The sequence below is a fragment of the Nasonia vitripennis genome, chromosome 5, assembly GCF_009193385.2.
Source record: "Nasonia vitripennis strain AsymCx chromosome 5, Nvit_psr_1.1, whole genome shotgun sequence".
Lineage (NCBI taxonomy): Eukaryota > Metazoa > Arthropoda > Insecta > Hymenoptera > Pteromalidae > Nasonia > Nasonia vitripennis.
The window spans coordinates 17,821,437-17,832,375 of record NC_045761.1 but is presented as its reverse complement, the minus strand read 5'-3'; the positions used below and the strand labels follow the sequence as shown (position 1 = coordinate 17,832,375).

General features: G+C 38.7%; 2 protein-coding genes across 3 annotated transcripts; one reads left to right on the top strand and one right to left on the bottom strand.

Moving 5' to 3' along the window:
• Positions 1-2,590: 2,590 nt before the first annotated feature.
• On the bottom strand, positions 2,591-6,418 carry LOC100678791 (oxidative stress-responsive serine-rich protein 1). The gene is made up of 3 exons (XM_031932662.2): positions 5,644-6,418; positions 4,397-4,702; positions 2,591-4,322 (listed from the first exon to the last, which is right to left on the bottom strand). The coding sequence occupies exons 1-3, from the start codon at positions 5,790-5,792 to the stop codon at positions 3,962-3,964; spliced, it is 816 nt and encodes a 271-aa protein (XP_031788522.1). The 5' UTR covers positions 5,793-6,418; the 3' UTR covers positions 2,591-3,961.
• On the top strand, positions 6,337-10,937 carry LOC103315483 (ankyrin-1-like). Of its 2 annotated transcripts, none has more exons than XM_008204594.3 (4): positions 6,337-6,414; positions 7,331-7,496; positions 8,188-9,094; positions 9,541-10,937. In XM_008204594.3, exons 3-4 carry the CDS (start codon positions 8,294-8,296, stop codon positions 10,285-10,287), a joined length of 1,548 nt encoding a protein of 515 aa, XP_008202816.1. In that variant the 5' UTR covers positions 6,337-6,414; positions 7,331-7,496; positions 8,188-8,293; the 3' UTR covers positions 10,288-10,937. The 2 variants fall into 2 exon arrangements, with proteins under 2 accessions (XP_008202816.1, XP_008202805.1); XM_008204583.3 differs by having other exon boundaries at positions 7,331-7,515.
• Positions 10,938-10,939: the final 2 nt, after the last annotated feature.

Here is a 10,939-nt window from a genome sequence, read left to right as displayed (position 1 = left end):
GAATACAATACTTTTTATAAAATAGGCCTATTGAAGGGTAATAAAGCGTCAGTCGGGAATTGGTTTATTATGCACAGAGATAGGCAGTATGATGCTCTTAAAGTTCTTGAATATGCTAAATTTCACATCGATCGCAAATAGTAATAAAGTATTATCGCATTTCTGTCCCAGAGCCATATCGAAGTATATAATTGCGTACGTTAGCTCTTGAAACTTAGGTGCAAATTCAAACAAGTCGAAGTTATTTTATGAAAATATCGACTGTTCATACTATCTCTTATATAATTATGATTGTATTGAGTCCTTTTTCTCCTGTTGGAGACAACTTTTCCGCTTTTTCCTGAAAGAAATGTTAGTTGGGCAACGACGAATTTATCAAATTAAAGAAAAAAAGATGATAAGAAATAATGACTATTTTTGCTCGAGCCAAATAAACATAGCGAATTTATTACGTGGATTATTAGTGATATTTTTATCGAAGTCGCAGCGAGGCAAATGTTTAACGATTGTTGTTGATGAGCTCTAAACTTTCCGGAGAAGGCACCTTTACCTCTCCAAAGACTCGCTCTTGGAAGCATTGTTGCATAGGTTTACTTTATCGATTCCCTCCTCAATTCGACTTCTTCTCGTAAGAGCCACCCAACCAACGTTAGATATGTGACTAGTGTTCATTTTTTGTAGGTCACTAGTTTACAGTAATAGTTAAAAAATCTATGCTTCTAAAAATCGCCTCGTTTCAAGCCAATGTCTCGCACCATCAGCTTTGGCATACAACGTAAATCCATCCGGGTGGTAGGTTTTTCCAAAAAAGATATACCATTTTAAATCTAGTGTCTATTTTTACCAACTTGACTTTCACGTACGCTGAACCCTAAATATAGAGGCGAATATAATTTATAATGGGACTAGTTCTCTCGACATTGCGACGTACGTTTTGACTACTTATTTATTTCGCGTCAATTATCTTTTCCTCTGCGAGCAGCCATAGGCACAAGAAAAAGTAACAAGTAAAGGTCTGCATAAAGATGAATTCGTCGAGTCGTTTCGTCGCTCTCCGTTAAATCGTAAACAAGGCAGATGCCAGCCTTTTTTCTATATTAATTATGTATACATAATTTAAGGAGTATTATATTTATTGCAGTAGAGTGTAAGTGTACAATTTTTAGGGCAACAGACGAAAAGAGATTATATCGGTTAAATTTGTCGTAAAGCAATTGATTCTTTTCCGAGCATATCGTATCCTAACACCCAGTACTTAAGAATTACTGCGATGCATAGACTGCGACAACACGTCGTAAGAAAATATCGACAAATAATCGCAAAACAAACTTTTCCTTTTTTTTAAATCTTGGAATACATACATATATATATATATATATATATATATATATATATTTAAATGTATGTAAGCAAATTTAATTATTATCATCCTTCGAATATCTGATGTATGGACGTACGTTATCATTTATAACTTAATACTTGACAACAGAATCGCCCCTTTTCTGCTAGTGCTGAGAAAGAAAAAAATATTTGAAAATTCGTAGTATTTTGTATAGGTTGAGCTCAGGAGAAATTTCGCGACAAATCTGTGATATAGTGGCAGACCTCAAATTGTGAATTACGAATTTACGGGGCGAGGTGAACGGACGATGAGTCATTGAAAGTAGCGTCGGTCTACATCTTTCGTTGCTTCAGGAAATCTACCGTTTTAGCTATAGCTGCGGCGTAATATACGCGTCGACATTATAACTGTTTTGGATATATTTCTCTTTGACAAAATGATTTCTAATGAACGAAATACAAATATATTTGATCATGAGATTTTTTGAAAATAAAACTTAAGATTGACTCTGACACTAAACAATATGAAAAATGAATCATTGATTGCTTTTGCCCAAAAAAATGAAAGACGATGAGAAAAAAGCTTGCACAAAGAGGCATAATTTCCATGTATTACGAACATTTCGTTGTGCGCTTCGTCTTTTCCGTTGCGATGTAAGTAGTTTTACTGATAGGGGAAAGCTTATTGATTTTTCAGCATTTCCTCATTTCTCTCGGCGACACTGCAGTGCATGTTTTTTAATGTGCTCTTGACTTTCGTGTGTGCGCTCGTGGGGACGTCTATGTGTGCGGCGCGTGCATACATTATTATTATGTGAAAAAAATTGAGATGCGCCGCATCGACAAGAAATATTGCCGTTATCTTTTTACTTTCTTTTCTACGAAGAAACCTTTGAATAATCAAGTTGGTTAAGGGTTCAATTAATAACATTGATATGATGTCGTCATTGTTTATGTACCAAAGTTTTGTTTATATATTAAGTAATTATCTATTATTTTGTAATAATATATAATTATTATACGCATATGGAGATAAATATATTATGTATCATAAGTCTGAAAATGCATATCTTGTTCATTTCAAATTTTATCCATACCTTATTCCTTCATAAAAAAAATATACCATATATTTCTTGTTTTAGTTTTACAGCGACGTTGTAAATAGCATACGAGATGGATCGACAACTCAAATTTTTCATCTGAAAATAGATTATTGGTTATCGTTGTTTAGAAAGAGGTACGCAAAGGATTTTAGGTTTGCATTTATAAAGTTTATTCTTTACTGATTCTCATAATATCGAATATATACAGGACTGTACGAAAAAAAACATTCGTATAATATGACAATAATAACCGATTAAAAATTCTGAAACAATGAAAAGTATTACATGAAGCTTTCAAAAAGTTACTAATGCGTAAAGAACCTGGAATACGTAGTTGTATTGTATACATATATAAGAAACTCTGTTTGATTGTTTTGTGGTCAACATATATTTACATGTTTTTGTAGTCCAGCTATCGAACACGACTGCAAAATTATAGTTAATATAAAAATGAAGTCGAAAAATCGCTGCATTAATAGAAGGTATGCATACAGTCTTGATAAAATTGATTATCGGAGCTTTAACTAACAACGTTAAAAAATAAGAAGTACATTATAATTATATTCAGAACACAAGTAATAGTTAATAAAACCAAAACCTGCTTACTAAACTTTTACTTTAATCTATATTAGATAATTTAGGTACCAAAAAATTAAACTTATAGCGATTATGTAGTTTATGAACGAGAGACAGATCCTTCCAGTAGTTTCAGTACAAGATTAACGTGCGCGTATGTGTGAATGCACGTGTGCGAGTTTGTGTAAATGTATGTATATGTTTGGGTACGTGTATTTATGAGTTCATTTAGTTGATGAATACGCGCGCGCTGCTCAAACGCGTGTGTATTTGTGACCTTTTACTGGTTATGCAGCATTAGTTTTACAGCACCTCTATAGTTTATCTTCCAATATTGTTCATACTTGGTTTGAACACCAATATACCTAATTCTTTTTAATTTTAGCTTAGATTAAATAAACATCAAATTCGAAAACTCAAGACTCAAGATTATCATAAACTTATTTTAGTAAATTCATAACTAAAAAAGTTAATCATACTTGTTTTCTTGTTAAACGATTGACAAAACTCTATAACTGATTCAAGAAAATTAGTTTTCAAAAATCATAGTTAAAAGATTCATAAAGAAACGTTACGCCATCGAACTTTGATTTCTGTATAGTTTATCCAATGCTTAGTTCCATTTATCACTTACTAAATAACATTTAATTAATTTTTCTTGACTTACTAAAACCAACGTTGATTTCTCATAAATTTTAAAAGCATTGAAAACACACATTTTCAATCTTAACGTTTGCAGTTGTAATTTTATAGCTAAATTGAAATGACAGATTGAAATTGAACGCATTAAATAAAGTGCTGATGAATTATAGTAATTATTAGCCCCCTGAATAATACTTGCAGAGCCAGTATAAGCTTTAGTAATATCTAGCAATGCATTCAAATTAAAAAGAACTCGTTGAAGCTAATTCTCAATAAGATAGCACTTTATGAGAGAATAATTAAATGTACATCATCTCAGCCATGTGTGACATCTTCTTTGGAATATGAACAAATTCTTCAAAATAACTGGCAAGCTCATCAATGGTCACATCACAAGGAGGCGGCGATATTCGCGCTTGCACTGAACAGGTATTTGAACTTGATGGCTGCTGTCCATTGCCAGATGAGTTCTGTGCATCAGATGCCTGCCCACTGGTCCTTTTTAGACTGGGCATTGTATTGCTTCGAGCTCGTTGAAAACTGTTTGCCTCGTACTCCTCGGAGATACTGGCATCATCCTTGACCTGTCTGGAATTGGGGCTGATATTGAGAGATTTGAAGTCTTTAGTCACTGAGCCATGGCCAAACGTGTTAGATTTCCTGGAATCACATATATGTGAGTATACAAAAATTGCAATAATCATAAGTTAATATGTGCAACATTTGATGCTTACTGGGAAATACTGAGTTTGCAAGCCTCTTCAAGAAGAGTACTAGCATGATTATCACTCAGGCATGTAGGATCGGAACTGCGAAGCTTGAGGACGGCTTCTCTGATAATAGAGTTCTTTTTTAGTTTATCCAGCCGAGAAGGTGTTATTCTTTGAACCCTCTTGGACACCTTGGAGTGATCTGTCGTTTTAATGCCCTTAGGACTCTCAACAGATGATGTTGGCCTATTGGGCAAGGATTTAAGTCTTGATGAACGTTTGCTGTTAAGGCTAAAAGGGTTTGCCTTTTTTGATTCATCTCTGTTGGCTCTGTAAGTGTAAGAATAAAAATGTTATACAATAATTTACTTCAGTTCAAAGTGAAGGTGATTATATTAGAATAGTAGACACAGGAATGCAAATTAAAATACATTATTTTATACATAAATGATGAAGCTTTTGGTTTTTAAAACAAAAATACAAAGTTTTAGGGTTTTCTCATTTCGTGTCTGGCATTTTGCCAAATTCTTCAATGTGTGCTTATTTACACTTTCTCACTTGCCTCTGTTTTCAATTCTAATTTGCAAATTGAATAATGATTTCCTAAACAATTCAAATCTGTTCACAGATTGATAAGTACACAAAACATTAACATTAAGTTACATACTGTAACAAATGTAATACTGTGATATAGCCTGCTTTTACATTTTTAACAAAATGAAATAGAATCAAAAAATAAACAAAACAGTTTCAAGCATTTAGCTTACGCATTAACTCTTTCAATAATTACTTCTTGTGGACTAGACGACAAAGAACATGTCTTTTTATGAGAAGTTGCCAAGAGCCAGTGCAAACAGTTTATTTAAAGACAAGGCTTGTCGGATGCCTGAGCAAGAAACAAAAACTTCACGACATACGATACAAATCAACAAGTAAAAAATATAAATATAGTCAACAAGTCCAAGTGTCATTTGTATCGAGCAGGCTTTGTTGCTGACATCGCATCGCACAATATGAGAACAAGGGAGCTCAGCAGCAGGTGCAGTGTTTACATACTGGTCCCTTTAAATGTCAGCTCCGAAAATCCTCCATACTTATACAATATACACATAGCCGCGGGATCCAACGAGCAGAGGAAAAAATTCCTACGTCAGCAGCGAGCGGAGTCTTGCACCAACATAAGTATTTCGGAGCAGACGCGCGCAGCTCGGTAAACAAAAGAAAGCGTCGAAACTCGAAAGGCTCGCGCTATACTAAGTACTACTACTGACCTTGTGCAGCGATAACAGCAGCCCGCGGACAGCCTGTGCTCGATCTCGAGCTTCTCGAGGCTGGCGGGCAGCAGGAGCTCGTCCTCGGCCATCCTGGCGCTCGCGGCCTCGTCGTCCGGGCTCAGGGTCTGCTCCGAGCCGCGCAGCATCTCAGTACACTGGTCCTCGTCGTCCCACTTGGGCAGATCTCCTCGCTGAGTCTCCGCATAACCGTTCGCGAGAGGCCTTGAACGAGACTCCTCTTTTTTTTAGGTTAGGACTGCGCTCGATTCTTCGGGATTCCTGGCCTACCGTCGACTCTCTCACGGACACACCAACGCGCGCTGCACCGAGTTCTCGCAGACACTCGAGGGACCGCAGTCGTGGAGCAACGACGTGCCCTTGACCGTTTTCCGAGCGACTCGCTCGCTGTCACACACTGTGGACACACGCACGATCCAGATCGTCGAAAAATGCTACTCCACAATTCTTGCTTCTCTTATATATTCGATAAGTTGATTTCTGTACTATACTCGCGTGTGGAACGAAGTGTGCAGCTCCGCTTCGAGCGCGGGTACGCACCGAGCCTCGCAGGAGAGACACGACGAGAGGGATAAGCTTAGCCTCAGAATGATGCACCAGATAACGCGTAGTAAATAAACAGACAACTGCGCGCTACTGCCATCTTGGTCTGCCTATGGCGCGACGAATTTTCCGGAAACGATGACGAGTCGAGAGTTGGCCTGCTCTGCTGCGCGCTGCTGATGCGATGTTGTGGCGAGGCGAGAGTTGGTATGCGCCTTCACTGGGGGGCAGGGTGGGGGGGGGGGGGGATCTCTTTCGCGTACCGGCGGGATTGACAAATCGATGGTTTTGGAAATATTCTTTTACTTATGTAAATATGTAATGATTCTTTCGTCATATCTTTTACAGACGGATGAGCTTTTATTTTTGTTTTGATAATTTATATACAAAATTCTAAAAGACATTCAAATGGTTCACATAACGTACATATACATACTACTAAAAATGTAATAAGTAATATCGGTATTACAAAAGCAGCAGACTAACTATAAACAAAAGATTTTCTGTTTTTAAAATTATATTTTTTAAAAACTTTTTCTAAAAATTTTAAACTTTTATTCTTGCATTTGTAGGAATAAAGTCTTAGTTCCCGCAAATGGGGGAGCAAATGAGAAAATAAAAAGCTACTTTAGTCCCGCTTTTCAGAAAATAAAGTGGTTGTTATAATTCAGTCGTGAATAAATATAATTAATTCAGTGCGTTGATCGGCAATTTTTTTTCCAAATATGTATTTTCGTGCATTCTAAATTGAAATTGATCTTAAAACATTATTTAAATTAAAAAAAAAAATTATAAATATTCATTTCAATCGAGAAACGAAACGGCAAAGTCCCCTAAAAATTTTTGATTTTGTTAAATTCTAATTTTGCCTATGTCAATCAAATTGCTTTTTGTCATAAATACCATACTGGTCTCAAAAATTACGTATACCCAATGAAGAAAGTGTGATACAATGTAAGAAAAATGGCGCACTTCATGAAATTTGCTTACATTTTTCATGCAATGTTTTATCGTATCTTGTTACACATTTACTTTTGTTGATATATTTTCAAAAGTATATATTTACTAAAAATGTATGCGATACCCATTTTCCATGACGTTTAACTAAAAAATTATATATAAGGGCCCGTAAGTCCGTCGCTGACGACGAAGCATAATAGATCAAGCGTGAACGCGCTGCAGTGCCGTGCCGGGGGAGGAGGAGCGGAAAAGGGACTCTGTGTGGGAGAAAAATTACGAGTCGTCGCGACGCTTTCCGTAGCGTCACTTCGTCGGAGATCGGCATACGGGTGAGCACCAGTCCAGAGGGTGAGAGAAATTTAGTTTTCCTTTTTTACCGGTTTATTGATTTCTTGATTAGCGTTTGAGAGTTACGTGTGTGTGTGTGTGTGCGCGCGCGCGTTTTTTTTAAATAAAGGTATTGCGTTCTATCAACGAATATAGAAGGACGGTCAGTATTGGCGCAAGGATATCCCATTTTGAAATACACGTAGAGCCTATACTACACTATAGCTGTCCCCAAAGACTGCATAGGAAAGCCCTATAACGCACTATACCTGTCCCCCCAAGTTTTCGTCCCTTCAATTTAACCCGTGACCGTTCTTCTATATACCAAGTCTATGTACCTATAGGGAGAGGGAGAGAGTTTGGTTCAGCATATTTTCGCCACACCACGTGTACTTGAGCTCATCTAGGGAGTTTCCACACTGATGCGTTTAGTTTGTGCCTGCATATATACACATATATATATATATATATATACACACACACACACACACACATACATTACCAGAGGAACACAGCGCAGCGCAGGCAGAACGCATCAGTGTGGAAAGTCCCCCTAAGGTTAGGTGCACACTGCGCTTAAGGCGGAGTAGCGAAAAATAAGAAGGAAAGAGGGCCGCTTGTTATATGGACTGGTCTTCTCTTTTACCGATCCCTATAAAGGCGCATAATCGAGTATATTCTAATTTTCCCCAGGACATTAGCAAGTGACCTGTAGCATCGGCGAGGGGCCCCTTGTCGTCGCGGGAGCAGATCCCGAAAGCCATTTACCCCAGCAAAACCTGCGCGAGTTCGAAACACAATGGCAACTAAGGAGAAAAAGTTATCATTAGCTACGAAGTCATACGACCAAAAGCTTTACGACACTCTCCTCAAAATCTTCCGCGACAATGGCTTCAAGAGCAAGCAGAAAAAGAAGTTTCTACGCTCTCCCAAAGTCAATCAGTATCCCGAAATCAAGCTGCTCCGAGAGGAGATCAGTTGTAAACTAATTTACCCGCGAGAACAGTACGATAATTTGTCGCTACTGCAGATCGCAGTCATAGGCAGATACCCGCTGTCGGCCGAGCTGTTGCTGCGATCCGGCGCCGACATCAATAAGCCCTTGATGAGGAATCAGACGCTTTTCGAGATAATGTTCTGCTTCTTCTACTCTCCCTTGAGCGAACGACTTATCCGCCTGGCATACGAGCTCGGCGTCGTCGACCTGCGAACTCGATACCACAACGGGAGAACCGTTCTGCACCACGCGGTGATCAACAACCGGGTGGAGCTGACGAAGATGATACTCGAAAAGGGAGTCGACCCCAATATCAGGGACCACCTCGGCATAACGCCACTGCTTCTGTCACTCCGAGGCATCGTAGAGGACGAGGAGATGCTGCGCTTGCTGGTCGAACGTGGCGCTGACGTTCACAGCAAAGATAGCAGGGGCTCTAACGCCCTGCACCGAGTCTTCTTCCGAGGTAAGGCCGAGAAATGCGCTATTCGCCAAGCCAGATTCTTGATCGAGAACGGCGCCTCGCTCGAGGAAATACAGCTGGAAAACGAGTATCAGCCGTTGCACGTTGTAGTCTCTTTGGGAGAAAATAATAACGAATTGGTGAGTATGCGAAAGAGCTTTTTCCATCCTATGATATCACATTAAGGGGGTCCGAAACCCAACTTTTACCCACAGAGTACGAGTGCTGGGTAGAAAATTACTTGAAACTAAACAAATACAATGAACTATATGAAAAACCAAGAGTAGTTGCCCTTCCTTTTATAAACATCTATCGCCGTGTCAAATTTTAAATAAAAATATTGACGCAAAATAATAAAATCGATTTTCGTATTATATTCAATATTTTTATTTGAAACTTGGCACACCGTTAGCTGTTTATAAAAGGACGGGTAACTAACTCTTGGTTTTTCATAATTCATTTTACTTCTTTAGTTTCAAGCCATTCTCTGCCGTGCACTCGTTCAGTCGACTGGGTCGGTAAAAAAGTTGGGTTTCGGACCCCCTTAATTCCCCGGCGTAATAAATACCGTATAACGATTTTCCAGGTGAAGCTCTTCTTGGCGCACGGCGCGAACGTGAATGCGCAGGCGCAGTCGGGGGAATCCCCGCTCTACATCGCGGCTCAATTCAGCTCTACGGAAATGCTGAAGACTCTGCTCGAACACGGCGCAGACGTTAATATGAGAAACGACGAAGGTTGGACGGCGCTGCACAGAGCCTGCTCGAAGTGTTACAGGGAAAGCGTCCGACTACTTCTCTCCGCCGGCGCGGATATGCTCATCGAGGACGAACATGGTCTAACGGCTTTTGCCCGCATCCCCCGAGACAAGCTGAACGTTATAAACTCCGCGCCGATGATCAAGGCGCTGGCGCTGAAGAGGGTTAGTCTGCAGCGCTCGGTCCAATTGATGGACGAGCTGATATTGATGCAGAAGCACTGGCTGTGGAGTTTGTACGAAAAATGCGTCGACCTCGTCCTTAAGATGAGCTTCTCGACGTTCGTCGAGAACCTCACGTTTCTCGATCTCCTGGTAAAAAGCCGTCGCGAGATTGTCCGCTACATGCGGAACCGGCGGTTCAACGTCGATAACTTCAAACTCTGCAAACTCAGAAGATTTAGGGTGTACGCGAAGGACGTGCGACGAGCTTTCGAGAACGCACTGAGCATCTATCGCTGCATGCTGGAACTGGAGGAAGTGATCGACGAGGTGGTAGACTATACTTTTCCAGAACTTGTTGTGAGGAAGATTGTTGATTACGCGATTGATGATAGAATTTATTATCAGTTGTAGTTTAACCTACAACACGTATATACATTGTAAATAAGTATGAATTATTTTTTTTTATTTGAATTTTCAATTATAGGTATACAAGTTATTGGCATCTTTGAAGTATTGTAAATTTTATGTTATAATATTTTTCAAGGAAACAACATATATGTATATTCAAACAATTGTGTACAATGAACCATTTTAACAAAAATTATTGTTTTAAAAGAAGGTAATTTTATATTGCTGTCAAATATCAGTCATGTTAAGTGGACATAGAGCAGGTGTCAAAATATGTTTGCGATCTTTGTCGAAAAATCAAGCTCTTGCCGTTTTAAGGGCATACTCCAAACCATATGCCGCATACTGCATCACATTTAAACTTTCGTGCTAAAAATTTGTTGTTGCTTTGTCGACTTCAATTAGTAGAGGGACCCTAATATAGCTTCAGCAATCCGTACCTGAATTATTGTTACCCTTAAGTCGATATTGTTACGCAAGTAACTTTGAAAAAAGTTAAAGATAAGCACGTTAATGTAATATAGGGTTTCATATTTTGTATGCCTGTAATATTGATATTGATTTTCAAACATTTTATCAACTCGAATTTTCCGTTCAGAATTTTTAATCGCGTCGTAAAAATACGATGATTGATCTCTGGTCACATTTTAAATTA